Below are 26,774 nucleotides of genomic sequence, written 5' to 3'. Positions count from 1 at the left end.
CAAAGGTAGGATGTTTGGTTTCCTGATGGAATCTCTTTCAAAATAATGTGGTATCTTTTGCATCTGATCTCCATTTTTTCAGGCCAAGATGCTGTCCAAAGGGCCTTGAGCGCCTATCAATGGAAGGTGCTGGCATGGTTAGACGCAGTCTTCCCAGTCACCATGGGAAGCATGAGATAGGACGATTGCAGTCCAGGCTTGGACCTGGGCAAAAAGCAAGACCCTATCTCAAAATTGTGGGGGTGTGGATAGGATGACTGGATGTAGAGTGCCTACCTAGCAAGAACAAACCCCTGTACCAAAAAAAAAGGAAAATAGTTTTTGGGTGTTGTTTTTTCTTTAAGTCACATGTGACTGGTAGTTGGTGGGTGTAACTCAGTGGTACAGCAGGAGCTTGACATGTATGGAGCCCAGAGGGCAATCCCTAGAGCCATGGGAGAGGGGGGAGAGGCAGGTGAACAAGTATATCCAAAAATATATTCTTGTCTCCCATAGCTCCCTCCCACTGCTCTGTTTGGATCCCCTTTCTCTTTTCACAACAGTGTGCTTTGTTCCTCCCATCTAGTACCTGCCATTTGTCTTCACAGAACTGCCTAGAAATAAAACAGCATCTTCCCAGAACTGCACACATCCAGTCCCCACTCACTTCCATGATCCCATAATCCCCAAAGCAGAGAAGAAACTAAGCAGAAATTGCTAGGCAGAGGTGGGGGTAAAAAGATACTGGAAGCCAGGAGCTGGTGGCTCGCACCTGTAATCCTAGCTACTCAGGAGACTGAGATCTGAGGATTGTAGTTCCAGCCCACGCAGGAAAATCCATGAGATTCCTATCTCATAGCTGAAACTGGAGCTTTGCCTCAAGTTGCAGAACACTAATGGGGGGGGGGGGGGAATGCAAGGACAGCACCCAGGCCCCGAGTTAAAGCCCCAGGACCAGCTTAAAAAAAAACTAATAAAAAAGACACTGGATCCCTGCTGAAATTGGGTATCTCACATTCTTCCTTTACATGTTTTTATATTCAATAAGCACCTCTATGTACATTATCTGACATGCCACTCCATTCACTATCATTTGACAACCTCCTCTTTAGTCTTCCTTTCAATATGTTCTTCCATTTTATTAATCTCTACTCATTAGTACAAAAATAATGAGATGGAGCCAGCTGGGCACCAATGGCTTGTATCTATAGTCTTAGCTATTGAGAAGGCTGGGATCAGAGGATTATGTTGTTTGGGTTTGGTTTTCTGCCAGTCCTGGGGCTTGAACTCAGGGCCTGAGCACTGTCCCTGGCTTCTTTTTTTGCTCAAGGCTAGCACTCTGCCACTTGAGCCACAGCGCCACTTCTGGCTTTTTCTATATATGTGGTGCTGAGGAATCGAACCCAGGGCTTCATGAATACGAGGTGAGCACTTTTACCACTAGGCCATATTCCCAGGATCAGAGGATTATGGTTAGAAGCAAACCTGGGCAGAAAAAAAAAAAATCATTGAAATTACATCCCTAAAGAATACCAGCAAAAAAAAAAAAAAAAGAAAGAAAGAAAAAGCTGGGCTAGCGGCATGTGGTAGAGTACTAGCATAAACTAGAGTGCAAGCCACAGTACCATGAAAATGTGTGTATAATACATACATGTACATAGTCATATATACGTCACACACATATGTATATATGTATATATTATGTATGTATGTATAACTAAAACACAGTACCATATGTTCCTGGTTTTGTGGAGATGCTCCACTTCCTACTGGCACAACCAGGAATGGGGTGTAAAGGCAGCCCCAAATTCAACTAGTCTCTGTAAATTTCAACACTGTTCATTCCCCCTCCACAATGGCCCACATCGGTCAGGTGTTCCTATTATTCCATATAGTCATCCTGAGTAGGTAGGATTAGTGAAGAGGCCCGGAATAGTCCAGGAAGCCATGCCTCCAGACATTTATTGACTATCTAATTATGGCATTATGAAGTTGATCGGTGCGAACGTCTGAACCTCTGCTCTCAAAACCTCCATCATACACTGGAGATCCCCAAAAGAGTATCTGGCCGTTCTTCTTAGTGGTTACTACCGAAGAGCCACACACGCCCAAAGAAAGGATGGATGGGGGCATCCCAAAGAAACATCTGAGCTGGATCTGGAAGGAAATGCGATCCTCCAGGGAAGGGACCAGAATTAAGACGGGATTCAGAGTGGGATAGGACCAGATCCCCTCGGGCAACATCTTGGCCTGGGCGAGGGGAAACCAGAAGCAAGAGCATCCGACCAGGGGTGGGGGGTGAGGGTGCGGCCTGCAACCCGGCCCGAAAGAGAGCTGGGCATCTCTCGGCTCCGTCCCCTCCGCGGGCCGCCGGGTGCCTCCCGCCGCACCCCCACCGTCCCCGGCGTCGCCCCCATCGCTTCCCGCCGCACACCCCGCCCCGCGCCGCCAACTCCGACCCCGTCCGCCGCGGGGCCGCCCCGGAACCTCGTCGTGACGAATCGGCGTCTGGCTTCGGAAAGCATCCAGCTTCGGGACGTTTGGAGGAAACTCTGAAGACCTTCTAAAAGGAAGAAAAAGAATGTGACCGAAATAACCACCCCCCCACACACACACACACGCGTCATTCCCCAGAAAGGTGATTTCCTCCGAGAAAGACGGCGGGAGAGCCCAAAAGGAATTTCCGCCGCGTGTGGAAAGTGCGGACGCGGAAGCGCAGGCGCGCGGGGCGGGAGGGGAGGGGCGGGGCGAGCGCGGGACAAAGGGAAGCGAAGCCGGAGCTGCGGCCGCCTCCTCGGCCCGCCGGTGAGTGTCTCCAAGTGGGCCCGACTGGGTCGGGAGGGTGGTGAGCCGTGCTGTCCCCGTCGGGCGGAACCCCGAGCTCCCGCCGAGACTCCAGGCGTGGCCGCAAGGGCCGGAGCTGGGGGTCCGTCAGGCCTCAATGAGGCCTAGCGGCGCGAGGCAGCCTCGGCCGGGACGCGACGCCCCCAGCACCCCCCAGCCCTGGTCCCAGCGCCTGTGCACCCGGCCCCGGCCCCGGCCCCGGCCCCGGCCCTGCCCACACTTCGGGGGCACTGGTCAGGAAAGCGCACCCTCCGTGACAGACCCTAAAGAAATGGCTTCAGAAGCAGCCTGTGGGGCAAGCAAAGCCTCGCTGGTGGTCCTTCCCCCTCCCCGGAAAGGTGGTTCCCCCGTCTCCCCCCGCCCCGCTTTTTGGTTCAGGCATCGATCTGGTGGGAGTGGGGAGTGTCACGACGTGGGCTTGGAGTGAGGAGCGGAAATTCTTTGAGACAAGTGTGACCTGGGATTTGAAACCCATCGACTGGCACTGGCTGGCGGGTTAAAACTTCCACGCCCCGAGACTCGGTTTTATCATCCGTAAAATGGGGAGAATGGAACGTAATTTCGTAGGGTCGTTGTGACTGGTGAGCCGAGATCGCGTAATAAGCCTCTCCTGTATAAGGTAATTATTCAACAAACGCTTGCTTAGTGAGAGAATCTGTTCTAGGCCAGTCAAGAGGGGCGGATCCAAGGTGGACAAATAAATGCATAAACCCAACCTTAAGGAACTTCTATTCCAGCAAAGGCCAGCAATCATCTGAAGTGAGATGCAACGTTGAGGGTGCTGTGGCGGTTTCTGTTAAGGGCTCTCCACAGCAAGCCTGTTGGATACTACAGCTCCCTTAATGTGAGCCAAGAAGTAAGACTTTAAGGGAGTCTTAAGATTTCTGCCTGTTGTTTAAAGAAAGAGGGAGAGAGAGATCCAGGTTGGACCATTGAGCAAATAAACTATCCGCATGCCAGGACTCTTAGTCTGATACTCCAAAGAGTTTCCTTGAAACACAAAATACAGCCTGGCACTGGTGGCTCATGCCTATAATCCTAACTACTCAGGAGGCTGAGATCTGAGGATTGGGGTTCGAAGCCAACCTGGGCAGGAAAACCTGTGGGACTCATCTCCAAGTACCCCCCCCCCCCCGCCCAAAAAAAAGGAAAGAGGGAAAAGGAAAAAGCTGGAACTGGAGCTGTGGCTCAAGTGGTAAAGTGCTAGCGTTGAGCTAAAAAGCTCAGGGACAGTGGACCAGCAAAAAAAAAAAAAAATCATGCTAGTTTTACAAAGCCTTAGATGGAAATACTCCAGTATTCAAAAAAAGTTTGCCTTCTAAAAATGAAAATAAATTTCTGTCTCCTTATGCTTTACCCCTTACCATTTGTGATGTATATTGATAAAAGGAACAAGCTCAAGGGTGTATGTTCATATTGTGAGCTGGTAGTAGTCAGGCAAAATTTATTAAGAATTGAGCTAGAAATAAATTAGATGGTCCCTATTCCCTAGCAACACAAAATCTAGCTATATTCAGAGGTCAGAAAAAAAAATGTATCACAGATCTTTATAGGTGTGAATACAAATGGAAGAACAATTAATTCTGCCCAGGTAATTTATCAAGAAAGTGCCATTAAGGAAGAGGAGTAATATGAGTTCTCCAGGTAGACTCTCCCAAATTTAACTCCCAACAGTTTTAAGCTATTTTACCAATATGGAAGATGTGAAATTCATTATTGTACCAAGAGTGAAATGGTGCTCTATTCCAACAGAGGGTGTTATTTTAAAAAGCAAAGTAGAGCTGTTGATCAGGGAGTTGTCAGTATCTGCTAGGCCTTGTTGGGATCACCCTGATAATACATCACATTCTATTGTCATTATTTTTTTTATCAGTCTGAGTAAATGTTTACATGGCATCAGCAAAATGTTTTCCATATAAGACGTGGCTCAATATCATAAGCAAATACCTAGCAATACATTTCTCATGTTAGTCTAAATAGCCCAGTAATTTATTTTAGTCATTTAATTCTGATCAACCAAATGACCTAAAAGAACTAGTTAAAATATTCAAAAGGCTTGATGACTAGCAATTAAAAGTGAAGTAATTTTGCTCAGAAATACCAATTAAACTACCCTATTCTTTAGGGAAACATTCTCTTATGCTTGCTGAGTTTTGATTCTCTTTTTTTTTTCCTTTTTTTTCTTTTTTTTTATTTTAGTGTCTCAGATTCATTCTTAAGGAACTGAGAACTTAATCTTCCAAAATGTCAAGTAAGTTTCAATTTTTATATTTATCATCTATGTTAATAAGAGACTAATGCCCTAGCAAATGGGAATTCCAAAATACTCTCAAAAAATTTTTTTTCTTCAAAACAGGACCATTGGTAGTTTTGTTGCATAGTATTATATCTCAGTTGTTTACAAGAAGTTATTTATTTTCTTTCAAACAGAAAGACCATCTTATGCCCCACCTCCCACCCCAGCTCCTGCAACAGTAAGTTTTAATTTTCTTGTTAATGTAATAGCCAAGTCTGGCCTTGATACAAAAACCCAGATGTCTTCCAGTGACAGTCACTCAATCATCACAGCCACAGGATGAAAAATTCAGCTAAAAATCAGCACTTCCTACTAAATAAAATAACTCTTTACAGCTCACCTTGAACCAACCCCAACATTTAAAAAAAGAAAAAACTGAAATTACAACATCCTATGCTCTCTTTGGCTTTTTCCTTAATGAGAATTAACCAGTTTAACGCTTTTCTTCTGTTAATCCTCACTATTAGGAGTCTTAAGTTGGTAGTGAATGAGTGCTTTTTCTGACATTTTATTTTATTTGTCTAAACCCAACCTTCAACTGGTTATGTTTTTCTAACTCTTTTCTTGTCTGAGTATGGGGAAATATTCAGTGGCAGACTTTGTGTCTGGCGTGTATAAGGCCCTGGATTTGATCCTCAGTACCACAAAAATAATAATAATAATAATAAAAATCTTGTTTCTATATAAAAATTTCATATTAAACAAGCTTCTAGTTCTAATAATTATGCCTCATGGTAAATCTTTATTTTCAAGCTGTTCAAGTAATGATTTTAATATCTATGGGCCAGATGTTGCTGTTGGGTTTTATTCCATTCTATAATTACATTTTATTGCTTCCTAAATTGATTTGTTTCAAAGTGTTTTAAGTAATTGATGTGAACTAGTTTTTTTCACCCAGTTAACTCTGGCCCAGCTTGATCAGAATGTAAAATAATGTTCCAACCCACAATACCGATTTAATACTAACTGTTCAGGACTTGATGAAATGGCTTCCTTACTACTGTTTTTTAAACAAAATAGTGTTAATATGACCATATTCTCCCTCTCTTTCCTCCCCCACCCCTTTTTTTGAGACAGGGTCTTGGCATGTTCCCCAGGCTGGCCTCAAACTCAGGATCTACCTGTCTCAGCCTCCCACGTGGTGGGATTACAGGCATTCACCACCATGTCTGCTCACATTTAGTTCTTTACTAGTTGTTAGCGCTTCCTTCCATATCCTTTACAACCTCAAATTTCAGGCTAGTCTACTTTTTTTTTTTAACCACTAATTATTTCCTTGTGTAATTTTGTTTTCTCCACTACAAACCTAGTCCGTTTACTAATCCTCAGATGTATGCTTTAGTTACATTTATCAATAATTTGTTTTAAATACTTTTTAAAAAAGAGATACCGTATCATGCTTTCTCAGTTCATATCATATACACAGTCTCTAAAGTTGACGCCAGAAGACCTTAAAGCCTGTATGTGGTTTGTTTTCTTTCTTACATCAGAGTATTTCTTACTCCCATCTCCATGGCATTATATTCATGGCTAACTGGGTAAATTGAACAGCTGAGAGTCTGGCCTCAGAGAGGTAACCATGAATTTCACCTTTAAAAATGGAATAGTTCTAATGTTTTAATTTCTTTTAGTTCCCTAATTTTTCTTACATTTTGCCTCATAAAGTTGGACAGTGATTCTGTCAAGTAATTAATGGTTATGCAAACTTTGGCAGTATCATTTCATTGTAAAAACTGCATCCAACAGCATATAAGATCTCAATGAAAAACTTGATATTTTTAAGATTAAAATATTTAAAAAACCATTATGCCCTTTAGATTTCATACAAAAAGATTTTTTTGCCTTTTTTTAAGTTACATTTCTGTGTTGTCATAATTCCTCATTGACATACAAAATACAGAGATCTGAAAATAGGAATAAGAACCTTCAACAGAATGGAAACTAAATGAATTACTCTTTTATTTTTAATTTCATTACTTCTACCACCACTATCACCAACCCCTCCACCACCACTCCACATGATAGACACTTCTTTTATGCCTTGATACTTCATCTGTGCTTTGCCTACCTAAATATGCTTAACTTGCGTCTTCTCTAATTCTGTAGGCTAGAAATTGATCAATTTGATTGTTCTCTTTTCTCCTAAAAAGTATCAAGTGTGCTGCCTGCTTGAATGTCTTTGGACACTAAAGATATGTACAGCAGCATGTTTTAGAAAATTGTGTTTATTGTATGACAGCTAAAGCTTAGTTGGAATGTGTTAATGTATTTTATATTATATAATTTGGAGTCAGTACTATCAATTGCATGGAAAAATGAAATTACTGTCACTTGTTATGATTGAGTTTCATGAGGTAAAATACCCTACATTTGGTCTCTCTTATTTTGTGCATCATGCCATGATCTTCATGAACATAGGATGTCATTGTATCAACCACAAGGCCACTCACTGTTCCATAAGAGCTCATTTGTGATTACATCCACACATAATTCACAAAAGCCAAAAACTGTTGCTATGAATAGTCGTGCTTTGAAAGGGTGAGAGTCCTCAGGAAACGAGACGAAAGGAAAAAAGGAAAGGTCCAGTCTGTCCAATGGAAAAATAGTTCCTACTTAGGTTAATTGGTTCTGATTGACCTATGGTAGGTGCTCAAAAAAGAGATGGAAGAGAAAACCTATATAAGAATAACTGGAAGCCAGGCACCAGTGGCTCATGCCTATAATCCTCGCTACTCAGGAGGCTGAGATCTCAGGATCACAGTTCAAAGCCATACTAAGTAGGAAAGTCTATGAGACTCTTATTTCCAGATAACCACCAAAAAGCCCAAAGTGGGGCTGTGGCTCAAGCAGTAGAACCACTAGCCTTGAGTGGAAAAGGCTAAGGGGCAATGCCCAAGCCCTGAGTTCAATCCCCAGTAACAGCACAAAAAAAAAAAAAAAAATAGGTTGGAAAGATCAGATAGTGCCCAGAATGAAATCCATTCATTTCTTACAAGTCTTTGTTTTGAGATCATGTTTGTGACATCTATTGAGTCCAATATAGGTTCTTTTCTATTGACATCTCCTGGCTTCCCAAGTCTTATTTCTTTTTTTTTTCTTTTTTTTTTTGCCAGTCCTTGGGCTTGGACTCAGGGCCTGAGCACTGTCCCTGGCTTCTTTTTGTTCAAGGCTAGCACTCTACCACTTGAGCCACAGCGCCACTTCTGGCTTTTTCTATATATGTGGTGCTGAGGAATCAAACCCAGGGCTTCACGTATATGAGGCAAGCACTCTACCACTAGGCCATATTTCAGCCCTCAAGTCTCATTTCTTATATAAAATTATTTAAAACTGTCTTGGAAAGCAGATCCGTTTGTTTTTATTTGTTTTTAGTAGATAAACACATCGGTGACATCTACGTAACTGTCAAATAAATCACGTTTTGTTTTGCATGTAGTGTTTTCAAACCTCTAGCTTACCACACTTTCAAGCTCAGGCATCACATATTGCTAAGTTATTATATCATACTATTGGCCATAAAGTAATCCTGAATGTTTGAGATACTTCAGTGTATTGCTTTCCTCAAAAACAAACCACACACACTCACACTCTCACAAATACCCCCCAGGCCCTGCCACAAAAAGGGTGGGGGAACACTTGCAAAATTGGTTTCCCGGTGAAAGTAAAAGTAAATTACAACACATCATTGCTTGTTTAAATTCAGGTTGCTTTTGCATGCCATATGCAGATCATTTTTCATTTCTGTGTTTTCCTCGTTTGAGCTCATTTCTCATTCGTGTTTTTGTCTCATTTGTTTCCATCAGCAAATGCCCAGCACACCAGGGTTTGTGGGATACAATCCATACAGTCATCTCGCCTACAACAACTACAGGCTGGGAGGGAACCCGGGCACCAACAGCCGGGTCACGGTAGGAGAATCAACTATTACAGCCTCCGGCAAACAACTGGAATTGACCAGAAATGCCTCCAGAGTTAGGTCCTTTTGAATTATAAGCACAGCCATTGAAAAGAAAACAAAAAAAAAATTAACCAGGCTTTTCAGTTATTTTCAACATTCATTGTGTAGTCTGACCCTAAAAAATAAAACAGTGTGATCTAGATATGTATATGAAAGGAAAAAAAATTCTGCTTGGTGTTCAGTAGGAATCAAGTCAAGGGCACTCAATGCTTATGCTATACGTAACAAACTGAGAATTCTATGGTTAAAATACTCTTTTTGATAGCAAGAGTATCTTTCATTTTCCTAAGGTGAATGGCATTGTTCTCAGAACTCAGGTTGTTTCTACATGTGAGGCTTTCATACCTGGCTTTTCAGGGTTTGAAAGCTTTTGGCTGACCTGCCAGTCCAAATTGCTACACATAGTTATTTGTCTTTTGGATTTAATAGTTAACCTTCTAACAGGCTCATTTCTCTCCAGCTGAAAAAATAAAAAGACTTCTTTCTCCTCTAAGAATTACAGAATAAAAGCTGAGTGAAATTAATGCAAATATCAGATAATTATAACTAAAAGTCAATTTCTAATCCATAGTATCAGAGATAGGATTTCTAAAATTTAGGATATTTTATTTAAATAATCAACCTTAAGTAATCAATATTGGATGATATACCTCGAATTTTTCTCTTAAGCTCCATTCAAGAAGTTTAGGTAATCAAAATAAATCCAAAAGTCAAATACCTACATGCTCTGAAATGTGGTGTTGGTAAGAATATATACAACCCAGAATAGCTGGGTTTTCATTTTGCTCTATTCATTAACAAGCACATTCAATTAATGTAACTTCAGAAAACCCTCTCACCCTGTAGTCAAGCTACAGCTGAAAATTTGTAACTACCAAATTGTGTGTCTATCTTGGTAAGCACATTGCTTAGCTTGATAGGTTTTGTATGTCTGAATTTTTCATTGTTTCTGCATAATTTGTACTTCATACACATATCAAGTTTATGTGCCATGCATATTTCATGGTATCCAAAAAAGAGTTCTGATAGTGTGTTTATGTATGCATTTCATAATGCATATGGTTTTTATGTGCATCAATACATGTTTTCCCCTGGCCTAAATGTGGTGTTTCATAGTGTACTGGTAGCAAGGTTATCAGACAAGAAAGAATATTTTAAATGAGCAGAATCAGTATTGGATCATTCACGTTAATGCAGAAAGTTATTCATGGGCAGTAAATAAGTAAATGATTGCATTTAGTAGCTCTATACAGTCAGCTCTTGATTATCTGTATTAATGGAATAGAAATAGAAACTGTGATACTAGAATAATTAGTTTCTTGACTTGTGTGTTTTGTTCTTATTTGGGGATGTTAATAAAGTAAGATCACTCGTGGAGTCCTAACTGGGAAAAGAAAAGTGCACTCCCAGTCTCCCAGCCTGGGTCACGGTCAGCCACTCATTTCTCCCCTTCCCTCCCTGGGACACATTAAGAATCCAGTTTATATAATGGGTACCAGTTCCGGGTATACAGCAGAATTGTTGTGCATGGGAAATTTGATGTTTTGGTTCTTTGTGGTTGTTTTCATGTATTTTTGTCCTTCAAACAGCTGAGAAGGGCCGCACAAATGTGGAGGTTTCACGCTTTCATATCTCTATTTAGCTGTGTTAGGACCTGACAGCCCAACTTTTAACCATTACAAATGTGTGTTTTTTAAATGACCCTAACACCAATTTATACTAATTGAGGGGTGCTACCAAATGGAGTTATGGTCTACAAGTTGCCTTAGTCACTGATTTGGTAGGCTGAGTCTATGAAGCACTGAAGTGTTTGTGGGGTACTTTTCAAACAGTAGGACACTGAAGTAGCAAGTTGAGGCCTTTGGGAGTGCTTAGAATAGCTTTGAGTGTAGTTCTTCCTTCAGATTCACACTTTCTTAAATATAGGTATGCAAACTAATTGAGACAAACCTACTTCCCTACTTTAGTAAAATTCTGTCCCTAGAAGAAAACCCTTAAGTTAGGACCTTACCAGAGATGCAGCTAAGACTCCAGAAACTAAAATAAAAAAGAGTGGCCAAGGCAAATTACACAGAAGTATGAATTTTGTCCATAGATTTCTTTGGACATGACTATAAGGGAAGCACAGTTTTAAGAACTGGAATTACTTGTTTGCTCCAATGTCATTACAAATTGGAAAGGGAGTTGGTGCTAGAGATAGGTTTCCTGATTAACAAGGCAAGAACCATATCAGAAATGGAAATTGGACCACTCCAAAACTCACAACCCTGCCAGCTAGTAAGAACCAACTGCAGCTTTCTTGTACCTCAGAGGGTGACAGCCCCACAAAGCAATGGTTGGTTGTCATTATGACTTTTTAAGGAGAAAGAGGGCTAAAGTGTATTCAAACTTTTGGTTTTTCTTTGGGACTAGTTTGGTCTTCAAGGGTAAAGAAATGTTTACAACAGTACAGAGAAATGTTAAGTAAGTTGGAGATACTTTATTCAGGATCCCAAAAGCCTGCTGGAATTTCACTAAGGAATTTGGGGAATTTGTTTTTGTATTTTTAAATCAACTAGTTAGTGAAATAGGACCTCCATATGTAGATGATTGGCGTACCTTTCTCTGGGAGAAAGAATGGGAAATAAGCAACTCTATTAGTGCTATAAAATGTGATTCTTTGAGGACAAATATGGGTATACCTTGTTTGTAAAAGTGTTTTAATTCATACAGCTTAAAAACATAAATATGTTAGAATGCTTTTCTTCACATTTCTTTTAAAATTGCCAACCAGTGGCCTGCCACTTTCAATTATGGGCACAATTCCATTGTTACTTATGACCTAATTCCTGATCTACAGGATGTTTGCTTTCTAATAACTTCAGGTGTGAAGAAACTGCCTCTTCCTATTAATTCATGACAGATTCTCTTGTAAGATTCTCTTCCTTAGACGTTAACTGCCTTTCTGGCTGCTCTTACGTAAGAGCAGTTGGGCAGTTTCTGTCCCTCATTCAACCCCTCTATCACTCCATTACCCAATGGCTGAAACCAGGTTCTGTCTTTGCGGGCACCCACGTGATGTGTGGTAAGAATAGTTGAAACAAGGACTACCTTTGGTGGAATGCTCTTAATGATTCTATAGAGGAGTATATAGGGTTCCTTTACAGTATGTAAGGGAAGGAGGGAGAGCCTGGCAGAGGAAGAAGCAACATGTCTTGATCACAGTGGAAAGAGGGCAGACATTCCTGGGTCCTTGAATAGAGAATGAGGCTATCACTGGATGGAGGCTTGTCCCTGAAGTTAAGGATTTGCCAGTCAGCTACATATTTTGGTAGACTAAAGCCAGTACTTTTTTTTCCTGACATGATGGGGAGAATCATTACCAGGGTTTTCCCAGGATTTGGAAAGTGTGATTGGGCCATGCTTTTTCTTATTCTGCAACCTTTAATTGCATACGTAAAGAGGAAACAAAAACATTGAGAAACAGCTGTGGCATGGCAGCTTTATGTGGGGACCCACCAGAAGTCGCCTGGTGTCAGCCTGCTGAAGAAACTCATCACACAGCTACCTTGTTCAGGTTTTTTTCTGTCTTCCCCCTTGCTGCTTTTATCTTTTTGAAAAATATTTTTCAGTGTCTCCTCCTGCTTCATATAGCCTTTTTCAATGGATTGAAGCTTTTTAATATAAGACTTGAGAAACAGTATAATCTGTTCCTGGGAAAGTTGTTTTCTTTTACACATGATTAGGGCTTGAAAACAAAGAAAAGTGTGAGTTTAGTAGCAAAACCACTAGAGGTAGAGAAGTGTTTGCCTGGTGAGGTTTGATCCCCAAACCACAAAAGTAGGAAAAAAGAAAGCCAGTAGATAACAGGCATACAGCTTTAAGAAAAGTGAAATCTCTTTTTGTTTCCTCTCTTTCACTTTTTTGTCTCTGCCTCTAGCTATGTCCAGTTTTCTGTTTTGGTTGCTTTCTAACCCGAGAGATAATAGTTTGCTGGTGTGAATGTGCATTCCTGACCTAATAGCAATAGATTCAAGGCCCCTGTAGACAGTATGAGCATGGTAAGTGCCCGCATTCAGATCCTGCTGCAGATAATCAAGTGTTGACTGTATGCATCATGGCAATTGAGCAGAACCAAAGGGTGCCATGCAATGTCCTCAGCGTGAGATGTTTGATATATAACCACATATTTTCAATGTCTGGATGATTATGTAATAATTCATTTGTTCTTGCAGCCAGGTTGTCAAAGCAGTCGCAGTAAATTGCTAAGTAAAACATTCAAAGTTCTATGTTTAAAGTCATTTTCTTTTCATATGAACATTTCTGGATTTGCAGTGCTAGCTATTTTCCGTGGAGAAAAATAAAAGACTCTTGTATCCATGGACGAGTAGAAGAAAGGCGCATTAGAACTTTTTAAGGGACTCTCTTTTCAGGTTGCCAGTGAACTTCATACAGTTGAATAATGGATATATTTACCTCTTTTGTAGGCATCCTCTGGTATTACGATTCCAAAACCCCCAAAGCCACCAGATAAGCCGCTGATGCCCTACATGAGGTACAGCAGAAAGGTAGGTGCCCGGGAATGGGGAGGGAATGAGGACAGCCACCTTTGCCCCTCTCCCTTACGTGCAATTTCAGATAGGCTTAGCCGCTTTCTCTGCACTTTGAGGGGAACGATAAAAGACAACTTTATAAAACATTGATTCTGGTTTTAAAATTCCACAACTAAGGTACACCAAGAGGAGTATGACTGAGTAAACCATTAATATGCAGAATGTTCTATAGCCACCAAAGTAATGTCTTGGATAATACTGAATGATATGAGGGAAAAAATGTTAAGTGGAAAGAGGGAATACAAGACTATATGTGTTAATATCTTTCATAAAATAAGAGACTAGGGGGCTAGGAATGTGGCCTAATGGTAGGGCACTTGCCTAGCATGCATGAAGCCCTAGGTTCGATTCCTCAGCAGCACATATACAGAAAAAAACACAGAAGTGGCACTGTGGCTCAAGTGGTAGAGTGCTAGCCTTGAGCAAAAAGAAGCCAGGGACAGTGCTCAGACCCTGAGTTCAAGCCCCAGGACTGGCAAAAACAAATAAATAATAATAAGAGACTGGGAATATAGCTCAGTTGGTAGTATTTGCATAGCCTGTGAGAGGCCTTGGGATCAATCCCTAGCACCACAGATTTAAATTAATAAGTAAAATAAAAAATAATTGTGGGCCAGAACATGTTTCAGCAGTATCATTCCAGCCTAGCAAGTACAAAGCTCTGAATTCAAACCCTAATACTCCCCCCCCCAAAAAAAGGAAGCAAAAGAGCAACCACACAATACTTTTATGTTACTTTGAGAAGGAAAAGAGCTGGTAAACAATGGTTAGTGCCAAAACGAGTAAGCTTATGCTGACTTTTATTTCCTTTGTGCTTCTTTAAATTTTCCAGTATTTTTTTTAATAAACCTATGTAACTTGAAATTAGAAATATAGCTAGGAAGTACCGCTGTGGCTCAAGTGATAGATCGCTGGCCTTGAACTGAAGAGCTCAGGGACAGCGCCCAGGCCCAGAGTTCAAGCCCCACGACCGGTCCCCCCAAAAAATGAAATAACCCAAAAAAATAAAAACAAAATATAGCTAAAATATTTATTAAACAGAGGAGCATTTTAACCATACTTTGAAATTTTTTTAAATTGGTCATTCTTATTACACATATATTTTCATTGTATTATACAGATTGTTTTCCTTCTAAATTCACATAAACTTTTAGCGACAAAGACTGAGTTATATTGAGCTAACTAACTCATCATAAAAATCTCCAATAATTAGAGATGTTCTTGAAGTATTCATATGAAGCGCCATGAAGTCTGAGATTTGCCTCAAAATAATCCTTCAGGTAAAGAGGGAGATGAGCCAGCTATGAAGAATCATTGAAGCGGGCTGATTGAGGACACAGGAGTTTGATGCTGCCCTCTTTTTTTTGTTTGTGTTTGTTAAATGTTTCTACATTAAATAGTATTTTTAAATAAGTGTATGCTTAAGCATTCTTGTTGAGATTTCAACTGCTTTCTTTTTTAAAGGTCTGGGACCAAGTAAAAGCTTCCAACCCCGACCTAAAGTTGTGGGAGATTGGCAAGATTATTGGTGGCATGTGGCGAGATCTCACTGATGAAGAGAAACAAGAATATTTAAACGAATACGAAGCAGAAAAGGTAAGGGGGACTTAGGACAGACGTGGGGTAAGTGCACCAACCTTGGCTTATTGTGAATAAAGGGAAACTAAGACTTGATCAGAAAGCTGAGGTGGCAGCATTGAGGATTGGGGCTCTGTCTGCCTGGGTCTCGTCACTTGGTTCCTCTAGACCTCAGATTCCTTGTCCATAAAAAGGAGATATTACCATGATGACATCCTGCTTTCTATTAGTTCCTTGATATTCAAATGAAATGATATAGGTATACACTGTCACCTGCACTCGGTTCATTTTAAAACTGGAAGTCCTTTGACTTTCAGATAGAGTACAATGAATCTATGAAGGCCTACCACAATTCCCCTGCATACCTTGCTTACATCAATGCAAAAAGCCGCGCAGAAGCTGCATTAGAAGAAGAAAGCCGACAGAGACAGTCTCGCATGGAGAAAGGGGAACCTTACATGAGCATTCAGCCTGCTGAAGACCCAGATGGTAAGGGACCTTGAAGTGGGATTTTCTTTATTGTTTCTCTGAGTTCAAATATTTGTTTCTTAAATGGAAGGACATCATTTAAGTGTTGTTTCAGGATCTTGATTATTTTGAGTAAGATTTTTATGTGACCCTTTTACTCTTTTCAGTGCAGAAAATAATTTTTTTAACTTTATTTAAAGTCTTTGTACTTAGAGTGTATGATTTTTAAATCACAATTGGGATTTTCCCTCAATTGCTTTTATAAACCTAAATGTCTTCTAGTTATATCTAGTTTTCTTATTGGTTAAATTTGCTAAATGAAAGATCCTTAGAGGAGAAGGTTAATGAGTAGGTAGGAACATTCTGAAAGCTTCCGCCAGCTTCCTCACACAGGTGTGCAGGTTGCTTTCCTGGTCCTCTGAAGATGCAAAGCATCCCAGAGGTAGGCATCATGTACATCCATGCTGCACCAAACACTGATAGCACCTCTGTGTGCTGCCACAGTGTGGAGAAGGCGGGAAGTTTCAGCTGCCAGTCACAAGATAGAAAGAAAATGATTTAGGATCCCATTTTTAAAGTAGCAAGAACAGAGTTGGCAAGTTCTTAGGAAATTTCAAAATGTCAATGAGAGAGGCAACAGTAATATCACTTGACATAGTACTGAGACATGAATAATTGTACTTCAGAAGAAGAAAAAGCAAAGGTGAGTTTTTGAAGAACTGTCGTGGTGTGGTGCCAGATGTTCTTATAAATACAGAGCGTAATGATACAGGTAACAATATGGAATGGAAATAATACCAAGTGTTGAGCAGACTTAGCAGTGCTGCAGATACTAACAAGGCAGACTTCAGTTGTTCAAATGAAAGGATGAGTGGAAGAAAAACATGCAGAACTAAAAAATAGAAAGTCAATTCTATAGACATTTGGGTGGGTGAAGGTCTGTTCAGGAGAAACAAAGACTTAACATAGATGCTATAAGCAGAAAATAAAGATTTCCTTAAGTGAAAGGCAGTAGCATGAACTTGACAAGGACAGAATAAGTTCACTCAGAAACAGCCTCACACTTTCTGTCATGTTTCAAAGTTAAAGAGAGGTTCTTAAATCAACCAGTGAGGTGGAACATAATGATTAAGATGCTAGTGTAAGAACAACTTGAGACTTTGAGCTTTATCCTCTCGGAGGACTTAAGAAGTAAAAGTGTACATAAAACCAAGAAACAAGAGCCGCTGGGCATGAGGGCGGCAGCTGCTAACTTCCTTAGCGGGCAGACTGTCAATAGGTCCACTAAACATACACCACCATCCACATAAGACAATGAAGACCTAGGATTTGAACTCGCTTAATAGGCAAGTGTTCTACAACCGAGCCATACCTCTAGCCCCTTTTTGCACTTGTTATTTTGAGATAGGATCTTGCTTTCTCCTGGGTGTATACCTGGACCACAATCTGCCTGTTTTCTGTTTCTTGTCATAGCTAAGATGACAAGCATGCACCACTTGCTCAGCTATTGGTTAAGTAGGGATTTTTTTTTTTTTTTTTTTGGCCAGCCTTGGGGCTTGAACTCAGGACCTGGGCACTCTCTGAGCTTCTTTTTCCTCAAGGCTAGCACTCTGCCACTTGAGCCACAGCACCCCCTTCAGCTTTTTTCTGTGTATGTGGTACTGAGGAATCGAACCAGGGCTTCGTGCATGCTAGGTAAGCATGCACTCTACCACTAAGCCACATTTCCAGCCCAAGAAGGGATTTTTTTTTTTACTTTGATATTTTATTTTATTTATTGTCAAAATGATGTACAGAGAGGTTACAGTTTCATACGTTAAGCCTTGGGTACATTTCTTGTACTGTTTGTTACCTCCTCCCTCATTCCCCGCTCCTCCTTCCCCTTTCCCCTCTTCCCCCATGAGTTGTTCGGTTGGTTTACACCAAATGGTTTTGCAAGTAAGAAGGGATCTTATATGTGTACCCAGACCGGCCTTGAACTGTGATCCTCCAGATTTCAGCCTCTCAAAATAGCTAGGATTACAAGCATGCACCACTATGACTTAAGGACCATGGAGGCTTTTTTAAAATGGCACTTTAGAGACCATCACCTACAGCACAATGCAAGCCTCTACAGCAGACTTTCCTCCACCCCTATGAGACACAAAATAAGAGGCTTAGATGGTTCAGAGACAAACTCCTAATGGGTAAGGGAAGCCTTTTTTTTTTTTAATGAGTTAAAAAATGAGCTTCTTTTAATGAGTTAAAACAAAAATATCAATACAGCTTGTTACCAGATATGTGAGGGGAAAAAATCCATAAAGGACAGAGGTAAAGCTGAGCTGAAGGAAACAGTGCTGTGTGATTATTTAAAATAAACATACAAGCCAGATGCATTCTGTACATGTCTGAACTTGGTAGCATGTTGACCACAGCTTGTGGATGTTCGTGTGTAAACTAACAAAATATTAAAGGTAAATTTGGAACCAGAGCTTTTTTTTCCCAACATGTTTATTTCAGTCCTTCATGGGTTTTTAACTGGCTTCTTTTTTGTTGTGTTTTGTTTTGTCTTTTCTCTTTTGGTACTGAGGATTGATCTCCAGACGGATGTTGTACTTGCTAGACAAGTGCTTTGCCACTGAGCTAAATCCCAGCCCACCTTTTTAATCTAGTGAAATGTAATGTCCGGATATTACTACAGAGGATGTTTCTTTGCTGAGATAAGTTAAGGACATTTGCATCAATTTTACATAGCAACTGTGACAAAGATGCTGCTCAGTTTCTATGTTTCTCAGTTATTATGGCTTAGCTCACTGTCCAGCATAATTTCAGTTCCTGCACTCAGATGAGATCACCAGAGACATGGCTAGATCTCATTTTGTTTCAGCCAGACCTCAGACCCCCGTCATTACTTGGCTACTTTGGGAGAGCCAGTACTTAGGCCGGTGAGCACATTCTGTGCTCTGGTTCCTTCCACATGCCTGTCCCGCACTCCCTGAATGCTGGCCAGTGAGTTCCTTGGTACTAAAACCTCAGCTCACCATTTTTTTTTTTTTTTTTTTTTTTGCCAGTCCTGGGCCTTAGACTCAGGGCCTGAGCACTGTCCCTGGCTTCTTTTTGCTCAAGGCTAGCACTCTACCTCTTGAGCCACAGCACCACTTCTGGCCATTTTCTATACATTTGGTGCTGAGGAATCGAACCCGGGGCTTCATGTATACGAGGCAAGCACTAGGCCATATTCCCAGCCCTCAGCTCACCATTTTTGTGGTTACACAAGACCTGATTTCCCAAACCTCTCCTTCCTCGCAGATTACGACGATGGCTTTTCAATGAAGCATACAGCCACCGCCCGTTTCCAGAGGAACCACCGCCTCATCAGCGAGATCCTCAGTGAGAGCGTGGTGCCAGATGTTCGATCAGTTGTCACAACAGCCAGAATGCAGGTCCTCAAGCGACAGGTCCAGTCCTTAATGGTGCATCAGGTAAGGGTTCAAAACGTTCATTATGATAAAGAGGGCTTAGGCCACAGTTCTCAGGTGGCATGATTCTTATACTCTACATAAGTATACTTGTGAAATATGTAGTTTCGACTCACCTGTTCTTGATTTGAGAAAGAAGCTCAATGGAGTAAACCATTCCAGAGGTTTAATAAGTTTAGCATTAAAAAACTTGTTACCTCTACTTATACTTCAAAATGAAGTCCATTAGCAATGGCTTTTCCTCCTTTAGTGTCAAATGATGCCCAATCCTGTTGCTGAAACAGACTGTCAACTACTAATTTGATAAAAAGTTTTTGTATAAAGTTTTTGCAAAGGCATAAGCCAGTAATGTTAATATCTACAGGATTTGGGCTTTATACTTCAAGATGTATCTTAATAATGCAGCTTCATCTAGGTAATAAACTTACATAATACTTTAAAAGAAAAAACTGTAACTAAACTTGTATTAAGAAGTACATCAACTAAGAAATATGTGTGAACTTAAAGGATTTGAGGCACCCTAGCAGCCTTGCTTTAGAAAGTACTTTAGGCAGGCACAAGTGGCTAACACCTGTGATCCTAGCATCTCAGAAAGCTGGATTTGAGAATCTTGATTAGAAAACCATGTGGTTACACAAATCTGAAGAAAATACTTTATTTACAATTAACCAGCAAAAAGCTCAAGCGGTAGATCACCAGTTGTAATTTAAAAAAAAAAAAAAAAAGCTGAGCAAGCTAGTGCTGGTGGCTCACACTTGTAGTCCAAGTTACTCAGACGGCAAAGATCTGAAGATACAGTTCAAAGCCAGCTCAGGGAAGGAAAGTCCATGAGGCTCTTATCTCCAATTAACTACCAGAGAACCAGAAGTGGAACTGTGGCTCAGAGTGGTAGAGTGCTAGTGTTGAGCAAAAGGAGCACTAGGACAGCACCCAAGTCCTGAGTTCAAGCCCCATAACCAACGATAGATAGAGAGAGAGAGAGAGAGATTCATAAATGAATAATAAATAAGCTGAGCAGGACTGGAAATATGGCCTAGTGGTAAAGTGTTCGCCTCTTACACATGAAGCCCTGTGTTCGATTCCTCAGCACCACATATATAGAAAAGGCCAGAAGTGGCGCTGTGGCTCAAGTGGTAGGTACAGAGCTAGCCTTGAGCAAAAAGAAGCCAGGGACAGTGCTCAGGCCCTGAGTTCAAGCCCCAGGACTGGCAAAAAACAAAACAATAAATAAGCTGAGCAACAGAGAGACAAATGGCATATGCTTTCTCTTATATGCAGAAGCTAATTCTAAAATACACTGGGCTGTGATAATAATTATACAGAACTGGTACATTATACCTGATAATTATACAGGAGTCTAGGCATTTACAGTGAGACCAAAGGAGGATAACTCTTAGGGGAGGAACCCAAAGGTGCAAAGCCTCTGTGCCTCCGATCATATAAAGAAATGTTTATCAAGATGAATTTCAGGAAATGGAAACAAGGGTTGTTGTTTTTTTTTCCTTTTTGTCTTGTTTGTTAGTTTATAGGTCTCTAAGGAGATAATGGGAGGGGACACAGAAATGGGGAGAGGAAGGGTGAATAAATGCAGCTGAACTATACAACTTGTGAGCAGGGACAGGAGGGAAAAACTGAGAGAATGAAGGAAGGATGACATTGTTCAAAAAGAAATGTACCTTTATAATAAAAAATAAAGCTGAGCAAGCCAAGTGCTGGTGGTTCATGCCTGTAATCCTTGCTTCTCAGGAAGCTGAGATTTGAGGATTGTGGTTCAAAACCAGCCCACACAGGAAAGTCTGAGACTCTTATCTCCACTAAACTACCAAAAAAAGCCAGAATCGGCACTACAGCTCAAGCGTAAAGCCCTAGCCTTGAGTGTAAGAAGCTTAGGGATAGCACCCAGACTATGAGATCAAGCCCCAGTGTTGACAGGAGAGAGAGGATACTTTTGCCAAAGAAGTTGTTCAGGCCTGAAATGGTATTCTTTAATCATAGTCTGTTGCATTTTATATGTTTTTAAATCATACCTGTATTTGTATAATAAATTATCAAGCAATGCAAAATACTATTTTTTACACTATATGAATGTATAGATCGTTAAGAATGAAACCTTTGAAATAGATTTTTAGCAAGTACAAAAATAAAACAGTGAGGGCTGGGGATATAGCCTAGTGGCAAGAGTGCCTGCCTCGGATACACAAGGCCCTAGGTTCGATTCCTCAGCACCACATATACAGAAAACGGCCAGAAGCGGCGCTGTGGCTCAAGTGGCAGAGTGCTAGCCTTGAGCAGGAAGAAGCCAGGGACAGTGCTCAGGCCCTGAGTCCAAGGCCCAGGACTGGCCAAAAAAATAAAAAAAAATAAAAATAAAACAGTGAAAACTCTTAAAATTGTATTAGGAAGGTGTGATGGGGCGAAATATCACTGTGAAATCCCCCTTGGATAGCTAATGCATGGTTATTTTATTAAGGAAATCCTGACCTATATTGCAACTCTTGGGATACATCCCTCAAGCAAAGACAAATACTGTAGGATCCACTTACATGAAGTACTTGAAGTAGTCAGAATCATATACAAAATAGAATGGTGATTGTCAGGGGCAGAAGGGGGAGGAAATGGGGAGTTTAATAGATACATAGAATCAGTTTTGCAAAATGAACAAAGTTACTAAGGTAGATGATGGTAATGGTGATTCTAAATTATGAATGTATTTAGTGCCACTGAATTCTGAAAAGTCGGTCAGGATGGAAAATCCAATGTCTCTTTTGTCCCAAAATTTTAAATGGGGATATGAAGACTTCAAAAAATTTAGTAAAAAAAATAAATAAATATTGTACCACATTTGATAAAGTCCTATATGTTAAAAAGTAATGAGTCATACTTTCTGTTTGACATTTGCTCCAGAGAATCTGTAATTGCAAAACTTGATCACTTGTTTTACAGCGAAAACTAGAAGCTGAGCTTCTTCAAATAGAAGAAAGACACCAGGAAAAGAAGAGGAAGTTCCTGGAAAGCACAGACTCCTTTAACAACGAGCTGAAAAGGGTAACTGTCCCCCCAGTGTGCTCACTGTGCCCCATCACATGCCCGTTACCATGGTTTCCTCATCTCCTCCAAAGCAGTGTTCTTCCTGAGCCTTCTTCCCTTCAAAACATCTGATCTGTACTGTCTTTGATTTATAGGTATCATTCCTGTTTTCTGGAAAAAGAAATAACTGAAACATCACATAGTATTCCTGTGTACTAGGCAATTGATGCTAGAACCCTTCAATATTTTCATTTAAATTCCTACAGTCTTGAATTGTTTTTACTTTATTAGAACGTATTTATCAAACATCTCCATTTCATGAGGTTCGCAGACCGCACTTTGTGTGGAGCCTGACACTGCGAGTGTGTGCTCCAGTCCTCTCACTCCTGCCTCGCACCCTCTGTAGGAGTTGACTTGACTACTTGACTACTAAAGAGCTGCTTGAGTCCACAAACTTTTTGTTCCCTTTGGTGATCCTGGGGTTTGACCACAGAGCCTTAGACTTGCTAGGCAGGTGCTCTACCACTTGAGCCACGCCCCCAAGCAGTACATATATCTTGTTTGATAGGCAAGGAAACCCACTTTTGAAACAGAGTCTATGTTTCAAGATGATAAGAAAAGAACATCTCTGAGTTTCCTGGTTTGGGTTTGTTTTTTTTCTCTGACCACCAGTTGTGTGGTCTAAAGGTAGAAGTGGATATGGAGAAGATTGCAGCCGAAATTGCCCAGGCGGAGGAGCAGGCCCGCAAACGGCAGGAGGAGAGGGAGAAGGAGGCAGCAGAGCAGGCCGAGCGTGGCCAGGGCAGCATGGCTCCTGAGGAAGAGCCGGCAGCCAGCAAAGCCGAGGAGAAGAAGGATGATGAGAGCATTCCAATGGAGACAGGTAACCCGCCTCTGGCAGGCGGCATGAGCCGTGCCAGGGCCTTTCACTAAGATTCTTCCATCAATGCTTTTCACAAATCATATCCTTGCCTCTACTGAATTTGACATAATATTTACATGGATCGTTTTCATCTCTATTGCAAACACTATTTACATAGGTAATGATCATTGTTCTCAAGGTTGTCTTTGATATTCTAAAACACATTTGGTAAAAACAAAACACATAGATAGGCCAAATCCATCCTCTCTTTCTCCTCCCCTCCCTTTGTAAGTAAAGTCTTATGGGAACACAGCCACTCCCGTTAGTTTATACACATATTGTGTATGGCTGCGTTGAGGAGTTGCAACAAAAACTAGTCCATAAAATCTAAAATACTGTCTAGCCCTTTGCTGTCCCCACCTTAGAAAAACTTACTTCTAAATGGAACGATTTTTTAAATAAAAGCATCTGAAGGTAAAAATGGGCATGTAGATTTCAGTGTCACCTACCATTCTGGCACCAAGTTTACCTGCCTGGCACATCATAAATAGCCCTAAGCTGAAAATAGAGCAGCACCACCAGAGGCCCCTGGACCATCATTACAAGAAGTGGGAGGGGACATTGGCATACTTTGTACTCAGGTAGCAACTACCTGGAAAGCATCTGATAGAATTATCAGTAGCTTTACCCGGGGTTTCTGTAAAATTTAACCACAGCCAGTTAACATTTCACATAGTCCGATTTTCAGGTTTCATTATCAAAGCCTCTCTATGTTTTTATAAACATGTTTTTGTCTTAAATTTGGATCATGGGCAGATTTTTGTGGTTAGAGCAAGAGTTTGAGAATTAGGGTATGGTTCTTCGCTGTGTGGAAACTAAACAGTCCTGTGCCTCTGTTTCGTCATCTGCCTGTGAGCCTATCTTACTCTCACAGCCTATAGGTAGGTCCTTTACTCAGATTCTGTCTGGCAAAAGAAAGAGCTGAAGAAAATTGTTAAGCAAAACAAGTAAAATTCATGTTGGTTTGAGACAGTCTCAGCTGGGTTGCAGGCTTGGCCCTGATCTGGGCTCAGGCAGCCCTCTGTCCTCAACCTCCTGAGTAATTGGAACCACAGGCACGGACCACCACACCCTGCATTATTTTAATGATGTGTTTAACACAGTGTGTCTATTTAACTACTAGTTCAATATAGAGTCAACATTTTAATAACTTTCTGACATTCTTTTCTCATAGTATTTGAAAGCCAGCGCATATTTTACATCTTTAGCACATCTCTATTCTAAATCTGAATTTTCATCAAAAGTGCTTGATGTGTATTTAGATCTCATAACCTTAGAAATGACAATATTTTCTCGCTGTAAATTATTTCAGATATGATTAAAACTCCCTCCATCCCGGCTCATTTCCAGTGTTTAAATAGCCACCTGTGGCTGCCACGGTGACTAGCATGGCTCTGTGGGTCAGCATCATTAGAATAAATGCTAGTTCTGAAACTGACAGTGACAAATGTGTGATTGCAGAGGAGACACGCCTTGAAGAAGCAACAGAGAGCCAGCAGAATGGTGAAGAAGGCACGTCCACTCCTGAGGACAAGGAGAGCGGGCAGGAAGGGGTGGACAGCATGGCGGAGGAGGGAACCAGCGATAGCAACACTGGCTCCGAGAGCAACAGCGCCACGGTGGAGGAGCCGCCCACAGATCCCATCCCAGAGGACGAGAAGAAAGAATAGATGTTGCCTTGTTTTATGTGTCCTGAATACTTTTTTAAATGAAAAAATGTTATTTGGTTTTAATGGTGTTATGTGGTCTGTGTATTAATATTTTTCTTGTCGATATTACACCACCAAAGGCACTTGGACCTCAGGTGTCATGAGCTTAATGGCCCAGTCCCCTGCCTCCCTCAGTGTTGTGAAGATGGCTGTCTTCTCTCTGGATCTTGTTAGCTTTTGATTGCTGAAAGCCTCAGAACCTAGACTAATTGGGAAAACACCCACCTCCTGTAGAGAATTACCTTTGATGCTGCAGAATCTATTCTTACAAATGCCTTCCTACAGCTCACTTGGGTGCTTACCAAAGCCATAGCTTTAAACCACCCCCACCACCCCCCAGGCCCCACTAGCAGCCTCCTCAGCCCTGCTGTATGCGTGCTGGAGACTTCCTGGGAAACACGGTCATGTGAGGATGTGTTTGTTCACGCCCCTTTTTATTTCTAACCAGTGTCAGGTTCTAGAAGTTGTATTAAAGGATAGAGCGTAACCTGCACCCGACTACATGTGGATCCTGCCCATCAGGAAGTAGTCTCCATGGCTAGATAGATTCTGGTATGAAAGTCATCGAAGTGCGCACCGCACTGCATTCGTCCTGATTATACTGGGTGTGCCTGTAAATTCATCTACATTGTATAGAAAAGAACAATAGTAATACTTTGTTTTACCAGGTTTTCCAAAGAGAGATCACAGAGCTTAAGAAACAATATTCTTGTAACGGACTAGAAAAACATCTTGCAATTAAGTTCATCCACTTGAAGTTGTTTTACAGTAATCAAAACTTGAAAAACCTCAAGGCTCAGGATCCCATAGATCAGAGCCTATCTTTTTGATAAACTCTTCATAAAGTCTTGGAGACTAAGAAGTAAGACAGTTTGTGACATACGCATCCTAAGAGCTAGAATAGATTTTTACTAAATAGTAGTATATCTGATGGTATATGTTTCTTAAAGGTCCAAATGTAATAAAAAATAAAAAAAAGAAAAAGGTCTCAGCGTTTTTAATACAGTAAACATTTGTATGCAAGATAAACATAATCATATAGAGGGCCGGGAATATGGCCTAGTGGTAGAGTGCTTGCCTCGTATACATGAAGCCCTGGGTTTGATTCCTCAGCACCACATACATAGAAAAAGCCAGAAGTGGTGCTGTGGCTCAAGCTGGCAGAGTATTAGCCTTGAGCAGAAAGAAGCCAGGGACAGTGCTCAGGCCCTGAGTTCAAGCCCCAGGACTGGCAAAAATACAGAGACAGAATGGCTGCTCGCGGGGCCTTGTCTCACCCAAACTGTTTATGAAGAGCCATGCTCCTGTGAAGTTTCTTTTCATGGTAGTCATGCCACATAGAGATGGTCTGATTCCAAAAGTAGAAATATTTTTTACATTGTTAAGAATATGAAGAAATTATGACAGAAGTTGTCTTTGGTGGAGACATAATAGATGTAGCTGCCCATGCTGGCACACTTGTCCAATCATCAGGGGGGTCACAACTTCAAGGCCAGGCTCGGCTGCACTGACCTTAAGGCCATAGCCTAAGTTACCACAACCTAAGTAAAAATAAACAGTCCCAAAGAGACATCCATACTGACTTGCCTTCATTTCCAGGGAGTTCATGGCAGGGCACATAGCACCATTTGTGACACTTCCAGCCACAATCTGACTTGTTTCCTGAGGGATGGAGTGGAAGCAGCCTTTGACATGTGCTTTAAGTGGGTTCTTTCTCTTGATTGCTTTTGAGTCAAAGAGTCAACTTTTCAAATAGGCCTGTTTCTGGGTTATTGGGCATGATAGAACTAAGAATGATCTCTACCGGGACAAACTGCATAGCCTCATACATTCTGTGGCAGTCACGTGAGACAGAGAAGTTATTAAATGGTAGGGATGGAAAGCAGAGCAGAGCCAGATACCTACCTCCAGGCGGATGGAAGCACTTCCTGCTGCTGAGGAGA

General features: G+C 41.2%; 1 protein-coding gene across 3 annotated transcripts; it reads left to right on the top strand.

The window, feature by feature from the left end:
* The first annotated feature begins 2,705 nt into the window (after positions 1–2,705).
* Positions 2,706–24,860, top strand: Smarce1 (SWI/SNF related, matrix associated, actin dependent regulator of chromatin, subfamily e, member 1). 3 transcript variants are annotated; one of them, XM_048365661.1, is made up of 11 exons: positions 2,706–2,784; positions 5,022–5,074; positions 5,254–5,297; positions 8,923–9,027; positions 13,544–13,624; positions 15,134–15,265; positions 15,565–15,736; positions 19,004–19,176; positions 22,117–22,218; positions 22,873–23,083; positions 24,584–24,860. In XM_048365661.1, the coding sequence occupies exons 2-11, from the start codon at positions 5,068–5,070 to the stop codon at positions 24,790–24,792; spliced, it is 1,236 nt and encodes a 411-aa protein (XP_048221618.1). In that variant the 5' UTR covers positions 2,706–2,784; positions 5,022–5,067; the 3' UTR covers positions 24,793–24,860. The 3 variants fall into 3 exon arrangements, with proteins under 3 accessions (XP_048221618.1, XP_048221620.1, XP_048221619.1); XM_048365663.1 differs by lacking the exon at positions 2,706–2,784 and adding an exon at positions 3,424–3,442 and having other exon boundaries at positions 5,023–5,074; XM_048365662.1 differs by lacking the exon at positions 2,706–2,784 and adding an exon at positions 4,403–4,467 and having other exon boundaries at positions 5,023–5,074.
* The last annotated feature ends 1,914 nt before the right edge of the window (positions 24,861–26,774 follow it).

The sequence above is a fragment of the Perognathus longimembris genome, chromosome 17 (assembly GCF_023159225.1).
Source record: "Perognathus longimembris pacificus isolate PPM17 chromosome 17, ASM2315922v1, whole genome shotgun sequence".
Taxonomy (NCBI): domain Eukaryota; kingdom Metazoa; phylum Chordata; class Mammalia; order Rodentia; family Heteromyidae; genus Perognathus; species Perognathus longimembris.
This window is presented reverse-complemented; position numbering and strand designations above follow the sequence as displayed.